At 45.6% G+C, this 20805-nt stretch overlaps 1 protein-coding gene across 9 annotated transcripts in view; it reads left to right on the forward strand.

Moving 5' to 3' along the window:
* LOC116978270 (transcription factor 7-like 2) overlaps nt 1–20805 on the forward strand; it is a 204242-nt gene that overhangs the window by 123000 nt on the left and 60437 nt on the right. For all 9 annotated transcript variants that reach the window (XR_004413428.1, XM_033029292.1, XM_033029293.1 and 6 more), the window contains one exon: nt 18811–18943. Coding sequence is in view for 8 of the 9 variants with exons in the window: in XM_033029292.1 (XP_032885183.1) it covers nt 18811–18943 (133 nt within the window). In the remaining variant the exon portion in view is untranslated. The remainder of the gene's footprint in view (nt 1–18810; nt 18944–20805) is intronic.

Consider the following 20805-nt stretch of genomic DNA (forward strand, 5'->3'; position numbering starts at 1 on the left):
GCCGGCACGGACTCGGTGGGCCGAAGGAGCCTGTTGCCGCGCTGTATCTCTAAACTAAACTCAACTAAACCAGACCAGCAACTACGCAGATGACACTAAAAAGTGGTAGAGTAGACTGTGAATAAGATTATCAAGAATTACCAGGGATTTTTTCAACCAGCTGAGTAAAACCAATAGAGATGATTTCAGATAAGTGTGCGGTGTTGCATTTGGGAAGTCAAACCAGATTAGGGGGTTCACAGTGAACGGTAGGGCTTTGGGGCGTGTTGTGGAGTAGAGGGACAATACTAAGGGTCCAAGTACATACTTCCCTGAAAGTGGCGTCGCAGGTAGACAGGATGTTGAAAAGGCTTCATCAGTCAGGGCACTTAGTATTGAAAAAGCTGGAGAAACTCAGTAGGGTGCTCAGCACCCGTTGAGTTTCTCCAGCTTTTTTGTGTACCTTCGATTTTCCAGCATCTGCAGTTCCTTCTTAAACACTTAGTATTGAAGTTGGGTGTGACATTACAGTTTTTTACAGACATTAGAATGGCTGTAGGAGAAGATGTCATATAGACAATAGACAATAGACACTAGGTGCAGGAGTAGGCCATTCAGCCATTCGAGCCAGCACCCGCCATTCATTGTGATCATGGCTGATCATCCACAATCAGTACCCCGTTCCTGCCTTCTCCCCATATCCCTTCACTCCGCTATCTTTAAGAGCTCTATCTAACTCTCTCTTGAAAGCATCCAGAGAATTGGCCTCCACCGCCTTCTGAGACATAGAATTCCACAGATTCACAACAACTCTCTGGGTGAAAACGTTTTTCCTCACCTCCGTTCTAAATGGCCGACCCCTTATTCTTAAACTGTGGCCCCTGGTTCTGGACTCCCCCAACATCGGCAACATGGTTCCTGCCTCCAGTGTGTCCATACCCTTAATAATCTTATAGGTTTAAATAAGATACCCTCTCATCCTTCTAAAAGCTGGAAGTAGGTCAGGGAAGATACATACAAAGGGACACAAAGTGCTGGAATAACTCAGCAGGTCAGACAGCATCTCTAGAGAACAAGGATAGGTGACCTTTCAGGTCAAGGCCCCTCTTTGTTTCTGTGGAGAGGATTTGCCCAGCGTATTGCCAGGACTCAGGGGCCTGAGCTACTGGGAGAGGCTGGGCAGGCAAGGACTTTATGTCTTGTAGTGCAGGAGACAGAGGGGTGATCTTATCGGGGTGTATAAAACCGTGATGCGAATAGATAGAGTAAATGCGTACAGTCTTTTCCCTGGGGATGAGGAATCAAGGACTAGAGGGCATAGGTTTGAAGTGAGATGAGAAAGATATCATTGAAACCTGAGGGACAACTCTTTCACACAGAAGGTGTTGGGTAAATGGAATAACCTGCCGGAGTGAATGGTTGAGGCAGATGCAATGATAACACGTAGAAGGCACTTGGACATACACATGGATAGGTAAGAGTTGAGGAAATCTTCCTCACTTCTGGCTCTCTGCCCTCTAAAGCCTTATCGTTCCAACCTCATCGATCCCCAGCCCTGCACGGCCTGATTTTATCTTCTCCCCAAAATCCACAAACAGAACTGTCCTGGCAGACCCATTGTTTCTGCTTGTTCATGTCCCACCAAATTAATTTCCACATCCCTCGACTCCATCCCTGGTCCAATCCCTCCCTACCTACGTCCAAGACACCTCACATGCTCTTCATGTCCTCAATGACTTCCGTTTTCCAGGCCCCCACTCCCTCATCTTTACCATGGATGTCCAGTCACTCCACACCTCCATCCCCCACCAGGAGGGTCTTAAAGCCCTCCGTTTCTTCCTCGACCGCAGAACCATCCAAATTCCATCCACTGATATTCTCCTCCGCCTAGCAGAGCAGGTCCTAGCCCTCAACAACTTCTCCTTTGACTCCTCCCATTTCCTCCAAATCCAAGGCGTAGCTATGGGCACCCGCATGGGCCCCAGCTGTGCCTGCCTCTTTGTAGGGTACGTCGAACAATCCCTGTTCCAGGCGTACACTGACTCGGCTTGTACTCGCTAGAATTTAGAAGATTGAGGGGGGATCTTATAGAAACTTACAAAATTCTTAAGGGGCTGGACAGGCTAGATGCAGGAAGATTGTTCCCGATGTTGGGGAACTCCGGAACAAGGGGTCACAGTTTAAGGATAAGGGGGAAGTCTTTTAGGACCGAGATGAGAAAAACATTTTTCACACAGAGAGTGGTGAATCTGTGGATTTCTCTGCCACAGAAGGTAGTTGAGGCCAGTTCTTTGGCTATATTTAAGAGGGAGTTAGATGTGGCCCTTGTGGCTAAAGGGATCAGGGGGTATGGAGAGAAGGCAGGTACAGGATACTGAGTTGGATGATCAGCCATGATCATATTGAATGGCGGTGCAGGCTCGAAGGGCCGAATGGCTACTCCTGCACCTATTTTCTATGTTTCTATGTTTCTATCCCCAAACTCTAACTCCGCTACATTGATGACTGCATTGGTGCTACCTCCTGCACCCATTCAGAACTCACTAAGTTCATCAACTGCACCATTAATTTCCATCCGGCACTCAAATTCACTTGGACCATCTCCGACATCTCCCTACCGTTTCTAGATCTCACCGTCTCCAACACAAGAAACAGACTATTGACCGACATCTACGACAAACCTACTGACTCCCATAGCTATCTTGACTACACTTCTTCCCACCCTGCTTCCTGTAAGGACTCTATCCCCCACTCCCAATTCCTCCGTCTACGCCGCATCTGTGCCCAGGATGAGGTTTTCCATTCCAGGGCATCGGAGATGTCCTCATTCTTTAGAGAACGGGGGTTCCCCTCTTCCATTATAGATGAGGCTCTCACTAGGGTCCCCTCGATATCCTGCAGCTCCGCTCTTACTCCCCCTCCCCCCATTCGTAACAAGGACAGAGTCCCCCTTGTCCTCACCTTCCACCCCATCAGCCGTTGCATACAGCATATAATCCTCCGACATTTTCGCCACCTCCAATGAGATCCCACCACTGGCACATCTTCCCATCTCCACCCCTTTCTGCTTTCAGCAGAGAGCGTTCCCTCCGAAACTCCCTGGTCAACTCGTCCCTTCCTACACAAACCACCTCCTCCCCGGGTACTTTCCCCTGCAACCGCAGGAGATGCAACACCTGTCCCTTTACCTCCCCCCTCGACTCCATCCAAGGACCCAAACAGTCTTTCCAGGTGAGGCAGAGGTTCACTTGCACCTCCTCCAACCTCATCTACTGTATCCGCTGCTCCAGGTGTCAACGTCTCTACATCGGCGAGACCAAGCGCAGGCTCGGCGATCGTTTCGCTGAACACCTCCGCTCAGTCCGCCTTAACCTACCTGATCTCCCGGTGGCTCAGCACTTCAACTCTCCCTCCCATTCCCAATCTAACCTTTCTATCCTGGACCTCCTCTATTGTCAGAGTGAGGCCCAGCGCAAATTGGAGGAACACCACCTCATATTTTGCTTGGGTAGTTTACACCCCAGCAGTATGAACATTGACTTCTCTAACTTCAGATAGCCCTTGCTTTCTCTCTCCATCCCCTTCCCCTTCCCCTTCCCAGTTCTCCCACCAGTCTTACTGTCTCTGCATACATTCTACCTTTGTCCCACCCCCTCCCCTGACATCAGTCTGAAGAAGGGTCTCGACCCGAAACTTCGCCCAAGCCTCCTCTCCAGAGATGCTGCCTGTCCCGCTGAGTTACTCCAGCATTTTGTGTCTAGCTAAGATTTGAGGCATATGGGTCAAACGTAGGGAAATTGAACCATCTTAGAGGGGCATTGAGGTTGGCGTGAATGAGCTGAACTGAAGGGCTTATTATCAAGCTGTACGACTCTATGGCTCAATAGTATTTGATGTTTTATCGAACATAGAACAGTACATCACAGGAAAAGGCCCTTCGGCCCACAATGTCGGTGCTGAACATGATGCCAAGCCCAGCCCTTATCTGCCCGTGTATAATCCATATCCGCCCTGTCCACGCATATCCGGGTCTTCATCCAAAAGTCTCTTAAACTCCAAAGTTTGACTGGCTTTCTCGTGCACGAAACGTTATTCCCTTCATGCTGTATCTGTACACGGTGAAAGGCTCGATTATAATCATGTCGGGACGACAGATGGCACAATGGGCTAAGTGTTCGGCTGGCAACCGGAAGGTGGCCGGTTCGAATCCCGCTTGGAGTGCATACTGTCGTTGTGTCCTTGGGCAAGACACTTCACCCACCTTTGCCTGTGTGTGAATGTGTGTGAATGTGTGTGAGTGATTGGTGGTGGTCGGAGGGGCCGTAGGCGCAGATTGGCAGCCACGCTTCCGTCAGTCTGCCCCAGGGCAGCTGTGGCTACAGAAGTAGCTTACCACCACCAAGTGTGACTGAGGAGTGAATGAATAATGCGATGTAAAGCGCCTTGAGTATTAGAAAGGCGTTATATAAATCCCATCCATTATTATTATTATTTCCATTGACTGGACAGCACGCAACGAAAGCTTTTCACTGTACCTCGCTACACGTGACAATATACTAAACTGAACGAAGCGAAACTTCAGTTGTTCCCTGCTTCTGCCTACACAAGGTACTAACCATGGGAAAGCACAGAGGGTGGGGATGGGGGAGGGGGGGGTTGTGGACCAGGCCAGGGTGAAAGCAAGAGAGGAGAGAGTGTTTCCAAAAGTGAAAGAGAGAAAGTTGAACTGCTCTGACGACGTTGCTCCTTGAGAGCCTGCAGCGCATCAACCACGCCGGAGAGCTGATGGGTGAAGAGCTGTAAATCGGGCAGCTAAGGGGTGGTTAGAGTTTTAGATTTTGCTTCAGATAAGAGCCCTGAGCTCTCCGGGGACTGAAATAGAGAGTGGGCCCATTCAGTCTTGTTGCAGTTAGGAGATTATGGGTTCCACAGTGTGGGTAGCTTGAAAGCGAGATGACTCATTCAGCCTCACCGCTAATTGCTGCTAAGGTTATCCCACAGAGTGAGTGATGCTAAAACCACACCAGAGATCGCAGTTGATGGAACGATACTGAGCGAGGCTGTTGGCAAAGAAACGTGTACAGTATCTGGTTAGTGACAGTCATTTGCAAACAGCCGTGGGCTGCCTCCCGATCTGTCTCCAGGTGCTCGCTGCGATGTGAATACTGCCGAAAGCTTTGACGAAATTATTAGTCTCAATATTCTCCGCCCGATCCAGACTGAGTCTGCTTAAAGGGCGATCTGCATTGCGGCAAATGACATTAAAAATACTAATATTACCAATATCAATGTGCACGCCTTTTCAGCCATTTATTACTTTCTGTTTACCTCAGTAACCGCTTCATTGAAGGTACAGAGATCCCACCAGCAGATGTGTGGAAGTTAAAAATATAGAGTGAAATTTTTTAAAATAAATTAATAACTCAATTCAGCAGCTTTAATTGAAGATTACAGGAAGTAAATGAAAATGTAACATTCGCGATTACCAAGAAACCGTGGTAATAATCAGGGCAGTGACCCAACTTGTTTAGTTTAGTTTAGAGATACAGCGAGGAAACAGGCCCTTCGGCCCATCGAGTCTGTGCCCACCAGCGATCTCCGCACACTAACGCTATCCTACACACACTCAGGACAATTTACATTTATACCAAGCCAGTTAACATACAAACTTGCACGTCTTTGTTGTGTGTCTCTTATCATCCACAGTTGTGATCTAGGAGTTACTATTATTAGAGTATCGACCTCACACCGAGAGTCGTGACTTGTGTGAATTATCAGTGGATTGCTGGTGTCAGTGGGGCAGAATTCCGCAAACGTTACGTAAATCATAAGTTCATAAGTGATAGAAGCAGAATTAGGCCATTCGGCCCATCAAGTCTACTCCGCCATTCAATTATGGCTGATCTATCTCTCCCTGTCAACCCCATTCTCCTGCCTTCTCCCCATAACCCCATGAAACCCGTACTAATCAAGAATCTATCTATCTCTGCCTTAAAAATATTCATTGATGGCCTCCACAACCTTCTGTGGCAAAGAATTCCTCTGATTCACCACCCTCTGACTAAAGAAATTCCTCCCTCATCTCCTTCCTAAAAGAACGTCCTTTAATTCTGAGGCTATGGCCACTGGGCCTAGACTCTCCCACTAGTGGAAGCATCCTCCCCACATCCACTCGATCCAGAATCAAGAGAGGAAAAAGAGACCAGAAAATGAAACAAAGATTTCTGGACTTCATCTTGCGCTAAACGTGATTCCATTTATCCTGTACCTGTACACTGTGGACGGCTTGATTGTAATCATGTATAGTCTTTTCGCTGACTGGTTAGCACGCAACAAAAAAGCTTTTCACTGTACCTCGGTACACGTGACAATAATAAACTAAACTAAACTAAACTAGAGTGGTTTTGATTTGATCTGGGTGTGAGTACATTTATCTGGACCTACAGTTAACTGTGTTCTTGTTGTACCAGGCATCAAGGCATGTTTACACAGTTTGTAGGTTCTATTTCTCCCAACTTAAAATTAAAGTCTACTGCATAGAGTAAAGGCCAAACCTCCACCTTTCAGCTGCAACCTCGCAGCACCGGAGACCCTGGTTCAATCCTGACCTCAACTACTGACTGTGTGAAGTTTGCACGTTCTCCGTTGTGCCCGCGTGGGTTTCCTCACACATCCTAAACACAAGCGGGGTTGTAGATTAATTGGCCTCTGTAGAATTGCCCCTGATGTGTATAGGGGGTGGTATAACATGGAACGAGCGTGAGCGGGTGATCGATGGTCGGTGTGGACTCGACAGGCCGAAGGGCCTGCTTCCATGCTGTATCTTTCAATCCATCAATCGTTCACAAACCTCAACCTCCTGGCTTTTAAAATACAAGCTTATTTTTATCTTACTGATTTGTATCTTTCACAGTTCCCGTATTACATTAAGAGCGGTATGACTTCTCTAACTTCAAATAGCCCTTGCTTTCCCTCTCTCACCATCCCCTCCCCTTCCCAGTTCTCCCACCAGTCTTACTGTCTCCGACTACCTTCTATCTCTGTCCCGCTCACTCCCCTGACATCAGTCTGAAGAAGGGTCTCGACCCAAAACGTGACCCATTTCTTCTCTCCAGAGATGCTGCCTGTCCCACTGAGTTACTCCAGCATTTCGTGTCTACCTTACATTACGAGCTGGTCTCTTAATTCTCATTTAAGATCAAAAATATATAATATAGTGATTTTATCTGTAATATCCCCCATGCAAATTGCAACACACATCTTATCAACATCTGAGCAGTAACATCTGAGCAATTATTTTACTCTGAAATGCTTACAGCTCCCTTTTAAGGATAAAATGCAGTGAAATTTGATATTTCTGAGCATTGAAAGCTGTGTAAACTATATGTGCTAAATTAAAGACTATTAATTATGTTTTTATATAAACAAAATCGTATTAAACCCCTTCAGAGACAAAGAGAACTCTGGTGGAGATTTTAATTTATCCCCAGAGATGACAATCTTGTACTTTTCCTTCATTCAAAATGACAGGTGTTGACACCGGTGCAAAGATCAATTAAGTTGATAATGAATATAATTACTCCTGGAAAGAGCCTCTAACACAGGGCGAGAATTTATCAATCTTTTCAGTTCAGCTTCTGAATGGAGTGGTTTTACAAATTAAAAATATGGAACAGACTTAAATATTTATTAAGGGGAGGCCTTGAAAGTAATTCTCTCGTAGAATTTGTGATTACATTGGAATGCAGTAGCAGGGATATTGGCTAAAGTATAGGCACAGTCATGTTACAGTACTTTGCTGGGTCAGGGACTTTGAGTTATGAAAAGGCTGGTTGAAGATATTTAAGATATTTAAGTCAGAAGCAGATTGTTCCTCACGTTGCTTTCAACCGCCTTCAAATCAAATCCTTGCATTTCCTCTTTTGTTCATTCAAAAAAAAAAATCAGAAATCATGAGAGGAGTAGATCGGGTAAACGCATGGTGTCTCTTGCCCAGAGTAGGGGAATCGAGAACCAGAGGATATCGGCTTAAGATGAGGAGGGGGGGAAAGATTTAATGGGAACCTGAGGGGTAACTTTTTCACACAAAGGGTGCTGGGTGTACGGAACAAGCTGTCGGAGGAGGTAGTTGAAGCAGGAACTATCGCAACGTTTAAGAAACATTTAGACAGGTATGTGGATAGGGTAGGTTTAGAGGAGAATATGAGCCAAACGCAGGCAGGTGGGACTAGTGTAGATGGGGCATGTTGGTCGGTGCGGGCAAGTTGGGCCGACTGGGCAGTTTTAATGCCGTGTGACTCTATGACTCTGGGATTCCCAGAGATAGTTTCTTCCGTCAAAAATATATCTTTCCTTCTGTCTCTCCTTTCTTCCTCCCTGCACAATTGCCAGTTCTGTTTAGACACACAAAATGCCGGAGTAACTCTGCGGGGCAGGTAGCATCTCTGGAGAGAAGGAATGGGTGACGCTTCGAGTTGAGACCCTTCTTCAGACTGCTAGTTCTGCTTACTTGTTTTGAATAGTTTTGATCATGTATGAAATTCAAGGTATATATATGTAATACATAGTTAACATGTAATATTTTTCGATATGCAATATGAATACATGTTGTTTATATATATATATATATAACGCATTTTAATTGTAACATATATTCTTTTAAAAAACAAAAATACCCACAGGGGACGTTATACACTCACAGCGTTTGTGAGAAGTTAATAATAGGTCTTTACTGGGCTTTATCTTGCAGTAAATGTTATTCCCTTCATCATGTATCTGTACACTGTGAACGGCTCGATTGTAATCATGTATAGTCTTTCCGCTGACTGGTTAGCATGCAACAAAAGCTTTTCACTGTACCTCGGTACACGTGACAATAAACTAAACTAAATCAAAGGGCAAATCACCACATATGCCCTAAAAATAACAAATTATAACGTCTCTTTGAAACCAGGGTCAGATTTATGGTACTGTATGTGACTATATTTGTCATATGTACCGAGAGGAATTAATGTATATGAACGTTATATTGGGGTTGATGATTCCACTGGGATTGTGTGAATGTGGACTGTCCAGTGTTTCACATTGTGGGTAGTTTGTGGCTTGCGTTCTCACCGCCTCTGCAGCCAAACAGGAAGCTATGTTTCATTGTGGCTACATTAGGGCAACCTTCCTCTTTATCTCTGGACACTGAAATAGCAATAAGCACCGACTGTGGTCCAGTTTCGTTTATTTTAGTTTGGAGATACAGCGTGGAAACAGGCCTCGGGCCCATTGGGTCCGCGCCGACCAGCGATCCCCGTACATTAACACCATCCTACACACGCGAGGGAGAATTATTTTACATTTATCCAAGCCAATCTACCTACATACCCGAACGTCCTTGGAGTGTGGGAGGAAACCAAAGATCACAGGGAGAACGTACAAACTCCGTACAGACAGCACCTGTAGTCAGGATCGAACCCGGGTCTCCGGCGCTGCAAGCGCTGTAAGACAGCAACTCCACCACTGCGCCACCGTGACCGGCCCTGCAAGAGCTTGACCTAGTTACTGAACTCAAGTAACCTTTTTTTAGATTTAGAAAGTGAAATGTTTAGTCTTTTACTGTTCACAAGTTCATAAGTTATAGGAGTAGAATTAGACCATTCGGCCCATCGAGTCTACTCCGCCATTCAACCATGGCTGATCTCTGCCTCCTAATCCCATTTTCCTGCCTTCTCCCCGTAACCCTTGACACCTGTTCTAATCAATAACTTGTCTATCTCTGCCTTAAAAGTATCCACTGACTTGGCCTCCACAGCCCTCTGTGGCAATGAGCTCCACAGATTAACTTCCCTCTGACTAAAGAAGTTCCTCCTCACCTTCTTTCTAAAAGAGCGCCCTTTAACACTGTGTGCAGGGACACTTGAGAAAAAAGAGGATTATAGGCCAAATAAACGAACACGGGATCTTCAGGCTGAAAGTAGAGATGGGGGGGAAATAAAGAGGAGGTGAGAAAAGGCCAGAACAGATCAGGGCCTGCAACAGATGACCCCAGGAATAGTGTCTTTTCCCGCCTCCAGGTTATTTCCACTCCCCTCCCCCCCCTCCCCCCCACCCCAGTGTGGGAAAGTACTGAGATGAATATAACGCGTATTAAACGATGAAAAGCAAAAAGACCAACACATTAATCTTTTCATCACAAATTATTTACAGAATATTTGATTTTACCACATCAGTCAGAAGCTTCACTTCTTAATTCATCCTGATTAAATAGGTGCCAAACACTCATTTGCTAAATCTGGATTTCGACACATCAATTGAAAAACAATCTTGATCGTCATTCGAGGCAAGTGTGGGTGAGATGTTACAGGAAGCATTTAAGGAGGGAAAGGTAATATCATCTCTTGCCCATATCCAGAGTAATCGTGTTCATTGAGAATGTGCGTGCGTATATTTAAAATATATTCAAACTCATTCTTCCCAGTTAAATTTAAATTCTTGTCTGCTTTCTTACTTTTTGTTTTCCGTGTAGACTTGATTAGCTAGAAATTAGATAGCACTCATTTCTGGTGCACTAAATCGTTTCCATATCATGTTGGCATGGTGGCGCAGCGGTAAAGTTGCTGCCCAGAGGCCTGGGTTGATCCTGACCATGGGGTGCTGTCTGTACGGAGTTTAGTACGTTCTCCCTGTGACCGCGTGGGCTTTCTCCGGCTTCCTCCCACACTCCTAATTCGTACAGGTTTGTAGGTTAATTAGCTTCTGTGAATGATAAAATGTCCCTCAAGTCAAGTCAAGTCAATTTTATTTCTATAGCACATTTAAAAACAACTCTCGTTGACCAAAGTGCTTTACATTAGTGCAGGTACTAACTTGCTACAAACAGTGGTACATAGATCAACAATATATACATAAATATATACAGCGCTCCCTAGCGCGTGCAGGATAGTGCTAGTGTACAGGGTGATCGCTGGTTGGCACGGACTTGGTGGGCCGAAGGGTTTGTTTCCATGCTGTATTTCCAAAGTCTAAAGTTGAAAGACCCTCCAAAAAAAAAGTTGTAAAATTGGCTGCAAACTAATAAGTAATAATGTCAATGAGATTTCCACTCGAGGATGTGTTAAGTTTTGACTTCCATGGTTCCTCACAGTATCACATCTAACTTACAGCATCTGACACATCTTCCTTGCACAGAGAATGTCAATATTTCAGCTTTACAATTTTTCACCTGAATCTTGCAAAATTGTATTCCTAATTAATAGTCCCCCAGCTATTCATGAAACTATATGCCGATACTATTTGCCATAGCAAAAGGGTTTGAGTATAGGAGCAGGGAGGTTCTACTGCAGTTGTACAGGGTCTTGGTGAGACCACACTTGGAGTATTGCATACAGTTGTGGTCTCCTAATCTGAGGAAAGACATTCTTGCCATAGAGGGAGTACAGAGAAGGTTCACCAGACTGATTCCTGGGATGTCAGGACTTTCATATGAAGAAAGACTGGATAGACTCGGCTTGTACTCGCTAGAATTTAGAAGATTGAGGGGGGATCTTATAGAAACGTACAAAATTCTTAAGGGGTTGGACAGGCTAGATGCAGGAAGATTGTTTCCGATGTTGGGGAAGTCCAGAACAAGGGGTCACAGTTTAAGGATAACGGGGAAATCTTTTAGGACCGAGATGAGAAAAACATTTTTCACACAGAGAGTGGTGAATCTCTGGAATTCTCTGCCACAGAAGGTAGTTGAGGCCAGTTCATTGGCTATATTTAAGAGGGAGTTAGATGTGGCCCTTGTGGCTAAAGGGATCAGGGGGTATGGAGAGAAGGCAGGTACGGGATACTGAGTTGGATGATCATCCATGATCATATTGAATGGCGGTGCAGGCTCGAAGGGCCGAATGGCCTACTCCTGCACTTAATTTCTATGTTTCTATGTTCCTACTTACAAATTACAAGCTGCATCTATTGATGCAATATGTAGTTTTGTGTTCAGTTCAAGGTTCCCCTTCCACAGATGGAGAGAGCAGGTAGAGCTGCTGCCTCACAGCGCCAGAGACCCGGGTTCAATCCTGACCTCGGGCACTGACTGCGTGGAGTTTGCACGTTCTCCTTGTGACCGTGTGGGCTTCCTCCGGGTGCTCTGGTTTCCTCCCACATCTCGAGGACGTGCGGGTTTGTAGGTTAAGTGGGTGACGTATATTACCCCAAGTGTGTAGGGTGTGGATGTGAAAGTGGGATAACATAGAACTAGTGTGAGCGGGGGATCGATGGTCGTCGTGGACTCGGTGGGTCAAAGGGCCTGTTTCCACGCTGTATCTCTAAAAAACAGAAAACAGAAAAAAACTCGGGACAAATCAATACTATTCTTTACTTGGAGACCACTGAAAGAATTACATTTTCCCGTCTTAGCTAAAGTTTATACATCTTAGGTTCGATACCCACAAATATTTCCAGGCTGATTCACAGCAAGCTGTACAAACTCAGGGCAAAACCATTTCAAAACGATCTAGCTTTAAATAGCCTCTTGAAGTGGTTTTGAATGGATAATTGAAGCAGGAGCAAGTAGCTTTCATGGCAGCAGATGGGAAAACTCATTGAAGTCGGTTCCAAAGTACATAAAAAGCAAACCAAACGCAAACCAAAACCAAAAACTATCAATGTCTATGATTGAATCAAAAGCTATGATTGTGTTCTCTTTAATTGAAAAATAAGCTTACTGCCTTAAGCAAACGTATTTTTTGATTCATTGAGTCGGGTCCTTTTTAATCATTAGGAATAGGTGACTTGTAGGTGGTGTTCTGAAGCTAAACACTGTTCCTTGACAGGGCCTTTAGGGAGTTATATTTGCCACGGAGAAAGTCATTCTTGCCCACACCGGCCAACATGTCCCAGCTACACTAGTCCTACCTGCCCGTGTTTGGTCCATATCCCTCCAAACTTGTACTACCCATTTACCTGTCTAACTGTTTCTTAAATGTTGAGATAGTCCCAGTCTCAACTCCCTCCTCTGGCAGCTTGTTCCACACACCCAACACCCCTCTGTGTGAAAAGGTTACCACTCAGATTCCTATTGAATCTTTTCCCCTTCACCTTAAACCTATGTCCTCTGTTCCTCGATTCACCTACTCTGGGCAAGAGACTCTGTGCATCTACCCGATCTATTCCTCTCATAAGCCACAGAATATACGGGCCAGTTCATAAAAACTTAGGAATGGAATCAAAGAGGTAGAAACATAGAAATTAGGTGCAGGAGGAGGCCATTCGGCCCTTCGAGCCAGCTCAGCACAGGGAAGGCTATTGGGCCCATCATCCAATGTCTTCCATAGATATTTAAATGCAGGAGTTTTATCCAGCCCAGGAAAGTCTGCTGAGCTGAGACAAAGGTTCTCTGCAGGATGATACTGATGCTACTGTGATTAAACGGAATAAAATGGAGCGTCACGGTGGCGCAGCGGTAGAGTCGCTGCCTTACAGCGGCGAGTTCGATCCTGACTACCGGTACTGTCTGCATGGTGGTTGTATGTTCTCCCCGTGACCTGCGTGCGTTTTCTCCGGGATCTCCGGTTTCCTCCCACGCTCCAAAGATGTGCAGGTTTGTAAGTTAATTGGCTTGGAATCAATGTGAATTGTCCCTGGTGTCCCAGATAGTGTTAATGTGCGGGGATCGCTGGTCAGTGCGGTCTGGCCGTTGGGCCAGTATCCGCGCTGTATCTCTAAATTAAACTAAAAAATGTAAACTAAAATGCTTTCTGCGTTTTTCTAGCATTTTATATTAATTGTTAGCAAAGAGCAGAGGGATAACTCTCACTAAAGTGTATGAATGGTGGCATTGAAGATGACAGAATCCCCGTGGAATACTATATTTCCTCATGACATATAAAGAGGCCGTTTGGCCCATCTAGTCACAGACTAATCCCATTCTATAGTAACTTTTCCTTATGACCAATTCTCCCTAAATTCCCATCAATTCTTCCCAGGGTTCTGCCATGCACCTACACACAAGGGGCATTTTTAAAGTTTTAGTTTAGTTTAGAGATTCATTGCGGAAACAGGCCCTTCGTTCCACCGAGTCCGCACCGACCAGCGACACCCGCACATTAACACTATGCTTTTGCATTTATACCAAGCCAATTTACCTATAAAACTGTACGTCTTTGGAGTGTGGGAGGGAACCGAAGATCCCGGAGAAAACCCACGCAGGTCATGGGGAGAACGTACAAACTCCGTACAGACAGCACCTGTAGTCGGGATTGAACCCGGGTCTCCGGCGCTGCAAGCATTGTAAGGCAGCAAATCTACCTCTGCGCCACCGTGCCGCCCATTCATAGCGGCCAATTAACATATTGACCCACAGAGTCTTGTGGTAGTGGTAAGCGCAGCGTTAGAGCTACTTCTTAACAGCGCCCGAGACCCTGGTTCGATCCTGACCACGGGTTTTCTCCAAGATGTTCGGTTTCCTCCCGCACTCCAAAGACTTACTGTTTTGTAGGTTAATTGGCTTGGTGTAAATGTGTAAATGTAAAATTGTTCCTGGTGTATGTAGGGTAGCGTTAGTGTGCGAGGATCGCCAGTCGGCGTGGACTCAGTGGGCGCTGTATCTCTAAAACTAAAACTGAAAAAAAGCTAAAATTGTATTCCTGACAATACATCAAAGCAATAGATTTATATTCGTGCGAATGGGATGAAAGAATGACTTTGATACAGAAACAACTAGATAAAAAAACCATTGATTGCAAACAAGAACTTGGCTTTTATCCCAACCTTCTGCACAGAAGAGGTGAATATAAATATTGTCTCCGCCAGTTATTAACTTTATTATGACTATGACAGTGTTTTGATTTGGAAGGAAGCTATTAAATGATTAGCAACATAAGCCCATTTTGAAATAAGCTATAAGACTCTCTGCAAAGGCTATCTGAACAGCATCATAACCTTGTCGCCATTGAGCATCTATCTATCCAAGTTTCTCTCTGACTCTGCGGAGGCCAAACACAATCCTCCTGCTCCTCTGATTTTCCCACAGTAGGAATGCCGAGAGTGGGAGCTCCGCATGCAATGAAACTGCAGCCACAATCCCACATCCAACCAGTCCGACATACTGAACCTCAAAGCCCCAGCTCAATCCCACTGGAACGTCAAAGTCATTATGGTTTTGCTCCATCAACCAGCTCATGTGCAGTTATTGTCCGTAGTCAGATGTTGAAGCAGAGACAAGCACAGGGTGCTAGACACCTCGATATTCCCTGCAGTCTGGTTTAGTTTCGAGATACAGTGCGGAAACAGGCCCTTCAGCCCACCGATTGTGTTCCGACCAGCGATCCCCACAAATTCTCTGCCACAGAAGGTAGTTGAGGCCAGTTCATTGTCTATATTTAAGAGGGAGTTAGATGTGGCCCTTGTGGCTAAAGGGATCAGGGGGTATGGAGAGAAGGCAGGTACAGGATACTGAGTTGGATGATCAGCCATGATCATATTGAATGGCGGTGCAGGCTCGAGGGGCCGAATGGCCTACTCCTGCACCTATTTTCTATGTTTCTATGTTTCTAACACGAGGGAGAAATTACATTTATACCAAGCCAATTCAGCCGAAAAAAAACTTACGTTTTCGGAGTGCGGGAGGAAACCGGAGATCCCGGAGAAAACCCACGCAGGTCACCCAGCGAAAGTACAAACTACGTACAGACAGCACTCGTAGTCGGGATCGAACCCCGGGTCTCTAGCGCTGTGAGGCAGCAACTCTACCGCTGCGCCACCGTGCCACGGCCTGTATCTCAGCAAGCTTCCTTTTCAGAAGAAGAATGTAATGCCCCTGTCCCATCCAAGGTTTCCGTGCGGTTCCCGTGCGGTTCCCAGAGGTTTTTGTCAGTCTCCCTACCTGCTTCCACTACCTGCAACCACCGGCAACCACCTGCAACCTCCGGGAACCGCACGGAAACCTTGGGTGGGGTGCAAAGTCTCCAGAGGTTTCCGTTCAGGTTTCCTAAGTGGGACAGGGGCATTAAGGATCATGAGCTCAAATAATTAGAAGGTTAATGGAATTAATAACAACATTGACATTCATTAGAATACAAAAGGTAATGATCTGTAAGAAAGTATAGACAGGAGGAACTGCAGATGGACTCAAAGACCTTCCTAACGAGTGCTATTTCCATTGTGACATTTCATTAGATGTGGCTGGAAGTTATATTTCAGAAACCACTTGGGGGATCACAGCCAAAAACAAATATGATACAGAATCCTTTTTAACTTTTGTAAATGTTTGTAACTGAGCAGATCAGGCAGCATCTCTGGGGAACAAGGATGGGAGATGTTTGAGGTCGGGACCCTTCTTAAGACGTTTTGCAATGTAAAACAGTTCATGAAACATTATTTGTGCCTTTGTCCAGCCAAGCCTCATAACGATTTTGTACGGTTCAATGAAATAATTTCTCATTTTTCTCAAGTCAAGAGAATATAAGCAATAACAAGTGTATCTGACCTTAGAAAGGATAAATGGACCTGTACATAATAGCAGGCCCCCATATAATTCATTTATATCATCTGTACATGTATTCAAATCTTCTTGGAGTATTGTACCCTTCATCTTGTACTCTTTCAAATTGGAAAGGATAAAGAGAAATGAGTTACCAGGATGTTGCCAGGACTTGAGGGTCTGAGCTGTCGGCAGATGTTGAGCAGGCTGGAACTTTATTCCTTGGAGCACAGGAGGATGTGGACTACTCTTATAGAGATGTAGAAAAATCAGTAGAGGAATAGATCGGGTAGACGCACAGAGTCTCTTGCCCGGAATAGGTGAATCGAGAACCTGAGGACATAGGTTTAAGGTGAAGGGGAAAAGGTTTAATAGGAATCTGAGGGGTAATGTTTTAATTAGGGATCATTTAATGTGAATCTGAGGGGTAACTTTTTCACACATAGGGTGGTGGGTGTATGGAACGAGCTGCCGGAGGAGGTAGTTAAAGCTGGGACTATTGCAATGTTTAAGAAACAGTTAGACAGGTACATGGATAGGACAGGTTTAGAGGGATATGGGCCAAACGCAGGCAGATGGGACCAGTGTAGATGAGTCATGTTGGTCGCTGTGGGCAAGTTGGGATGAAGGGCCAGTTTTCATGCTCTGTGACTATGAATTTATTTTACACTGAATTCAAAATTCCGCTCCATTCAAGTCAATGGAATGAAGTCTCTACATAACCAGTAAAGCATGTACTACTTAATACAGAGGAGTCCACACCGACCAGCGATCACCACATACGCTAGCACTATCTGACATACAATTTTACCAAAGCCATACAAACCGATACGTCTTTGGAGAGTACGTCTTTCTAATGCCGATGAGGGTCACCATACCATTGGAGTGTTAGATACAACATATCAAAATGGAACTGGCATGAGATCGGTAATCTACAAAGTCTACGATTTTTCTTTCTCCTCAGATGCTGCCTCCTTGCTGATATATACCCAGCATTTTGTTAGGGTGGGTAGGAGAGGGATATACTGTAGGAGGGGTGGCACTGTGGTGTAGCGGATAGAGTTGCTGCCTTACAGCCCCAGAGACCCGGGTTCAATCCTGACTACGGGTGCTGACTGCGTTCTCACAGTGACCTGCGTGGGTTTTCTCTGAGGTCTTCGGTTTACTCCCACACACCAAAGACGTACAGGCATGCAGGTTTATTGGCTTGGTCTAAATGTAAAATTGTCCCTTAGATAGTCGCAAAAAGCTGGAGTAACTCAGCGGGACAGGCAGCATCTCTGGAGAGAACGTTCGTGGTCGAGACCCTTCTTCAGATTGTCCCTAGTGCGTGTAGGAAAGTGTGAGTGTGCGGGGATCGCTGGGCAGCGCAGACTCGGTGGAGGTCCGTGCTGCATCTCCATACTAAACACAGAGAGAAGCAACAAAGACGAGAACATAGGGCCGAAGGGCCTGGCAGATGCAGTATAATGTGGATAAATGTGAGGTTATCCACTTTGGTGGCAAAAACAGGAAAGTAGACTATCATCTGAATGGTGGTCGATTAGGAAAAGGGGAGATGCAACGAGACCTGGGTGTCATGAAAGTAGGCATGCAGGTGCAGCAGGCAGTGAAGAAAGCGAATGGTATGTTAGCATTCATAACAAAAGGATTTGAGTATAGAAGCAGGGAGGTTCTACTGCAGTTGTACAGGGTCTTGGTGAGACCACACCTGGAGTATTGCGTACAGTTGTGGTCTCCTAATCTGAGGAAAGACATTCTTGCCATAGAGGGAGTACAGAGAAGGTTCACCAGACTGATTCCTGGGATGTCAGGACTTTCATATGAAGAAAGACTGGATAGACTCGGCTTGTACTCGCTAGAATTTAGTAGATTGAGGGGGGATCTTATAGAAACGTACAAAATTCTTAAGGGGTTGGACAGGCTAGATGCATCAAGATTGTTCCCGATGTTGGGGAAGTCCAGATCAAGGGGTCACAGTTTAAGGATAAGGGGGAAATCTTTTAGGACCGAGATGAGAAAAACATTTTTCACACAGAGAGTGGTGAATCTCTGGAATTCTCTGCCACAGAAGGTAGTTGAGGCCAGTTCATTGGTTATAGTTAAGAGGGAGTTAGATGTGGCCCTTGTGGCTAAAGGGATCAGGGGGTATGGAGAGAAGGCAGGTACAGGATACTGAGTTGGATGATCTGCCATGATCATATTGATTGGCGGTGCAGGCTCGAAGGGCCGAAGGGCCTACTCCTGCATTTTCTATGTTTCTATGTTTCTGCACTGTATCTCTAAAAACTAAACACAAAATAAGAAATCTTTTGTTTTCTTCGTCCCAGGGAAAAGGGTCTGAAGTTGTTAAGCTTGTATTTTTTTTTGTCTTGCAGTCGAACAAGGTTCCAGTGGTGCAGCCCACCCATGCAGTCCATCCCCTCACCCCCCTCATCTCCTACAGCAACGAGCACTTTCCCTCCAACCCACACTCACCACACCTTTCATCTGAAATGAACCAGAAAACAGGTAAGACCACATATTCCTGAACCAGCTTCAGTAACAGCTTCTTCCCTGCAGCCAATCGGCTGTTAAACACTACATCCTCAAATACGCTCTGAACTACATCCATATATATATATATGATCTATATATATATGTATATTTGTGAGTATGTGTAAGAAAGAACCTCAGATGCTGGTTGAAATCAAAGGCAGACACAAAATTCTGGAGTAACTCAGCGGGTGAGGCAGGGCATCTCTGGAGAGAAGGAATGGGCGACGTTTTGGGTCGACACCCAGTCTGAAGAGAAGTCTCGACCCGAAACGTCACTCATTCCTTCTCTCCAGAGTTGCTGCCTGTCCCGCTGAGTTACTCCAGCATTTTGTGTCCACCTTCCTGTATTTGTGAGTCTGTGTATACACACACACGTAACTTTTTTCTCTCTTGTTTATTACATTGTTTTGCAGTGTACTATGTTTACATATTCTGTTGTGGTGCAGCAAGTAAGAATTTCATTGTTCTATCTGGGACATGTGACAATAAAACACTCTTGACGCTTGATATCAAAATGGAACTGGCATGAGATCGGTAATCTGCAATGTCAATGATTTTTCTTTCTGCTCAGATGCTGCTTCCTGCTGATTTATGCCCAGCAGTTTGTTGGGGTGGATGGAGTAAGCATGCAGGTACAGCAGGCAGCGAAGGAAGCTAATGGCATGTTGGCCTTCATAACAAGAGGAGTTGAGGATAGGAGCAAAGAGGTCCTTCTGCAGTTGAACAGGGCCATAGTGAGACCACACCTGGCGTATTTTGTGCAGTTTTGGTCTCCAAATTTGAGGAAGGACATTCTTGCTATTGAGGGAGTGCAGCGTAGGTTCACGAGGTTATTCCCGGGAAGGCGGGACTGTCATATGAAGAAAGAATGAAGCAGCTGGGCTTGTACACTCTGGAATTTAGAAAGATGTGAGGGGATCTTATTGAAACATATAAGATTATTAAGGGGTTGGACACGCCAGAGGCAGGAAACATGTTCCCGATGTTGGGGGAGTCCAGAACCAGGGGCCACTGTTTAAGAATAAGGGGTAGGCCATTTAGAACGGAGATGAGGAAAAACATTTTCACCCAGAGTTGTGAGTGTGGAATTCTCTGCCTCAGAAGGCAGTGGAGGCCAACTCTCTGGATGCTTTCAAGAGAGTTAGATAGAGCTCTTAGAGATAGCGGAATCAGGGGATATGGTGAGAAGGCAGGAACGGGGTACTGAATGTGGAAGATCAGGCATGATCACAGTGAATGGCGATGCAGGCCCAAAAGGCTGAATGGCCTACTCCTGCACCTATTGTCTATTGTATATTGGTAGAGCTACTGCTTTACAGCGCCAGAGACCCGGGTTAGCGTTACTGATTGCCATTTTTTGTGCCAATAATTTCCAGGATATCAGTGCCGGTTTCGAAAGGAACTGCAGATGCTGGTTTACCAAAAAAAAAAGGCAGAAGTGATGGAGTAACTCAGTGGGTCAGGCAGCATCCCTGGAGAAGTGTAGGAAGGTACTGCAGATGCTGGTTTACATCGAAGATAGACACAAAATGCTGGAGTAACTCAGCGGGACAGGCAGCATCTTTCGAGAAACTGAGGAAGGGTCTTGACCTGAAACGTCACCCACCCATTCCTTCTCTCCAGAGATACTGCCTGTCCCACTGAGTTACTCCATGGAGCATTTTGTGATGTTTCAGGTCAGGACCCATCGTCACACTGACTATAGAGGCTGGAGGAAGAACTGAAGGAGAGGAGGGGCGGGGAAAAGTTTGGCAGGTGATAGGTGAACACAGGTTGGGGGGGGGGGGGGGGGGTAGAGAAATGGAGTGTTGGGGAGAAAGGGGGAGGGGCAGAGG

The sequence above is a fragment of the Amblyraja radiata genome, chromosome 11 (assembly GCF_010909765.2).
Source record: "Amblyraja radiata isolate CabotCenter1 chromosome 11, sAmbRad1.1.pri, whole genome shotgun sequence".
NCBI lineage: Eukaryota > Metazoa > Chordata > Chondrichthyes > Rajiformes > Rajidae > Amblyraja > Amblyraja radiata.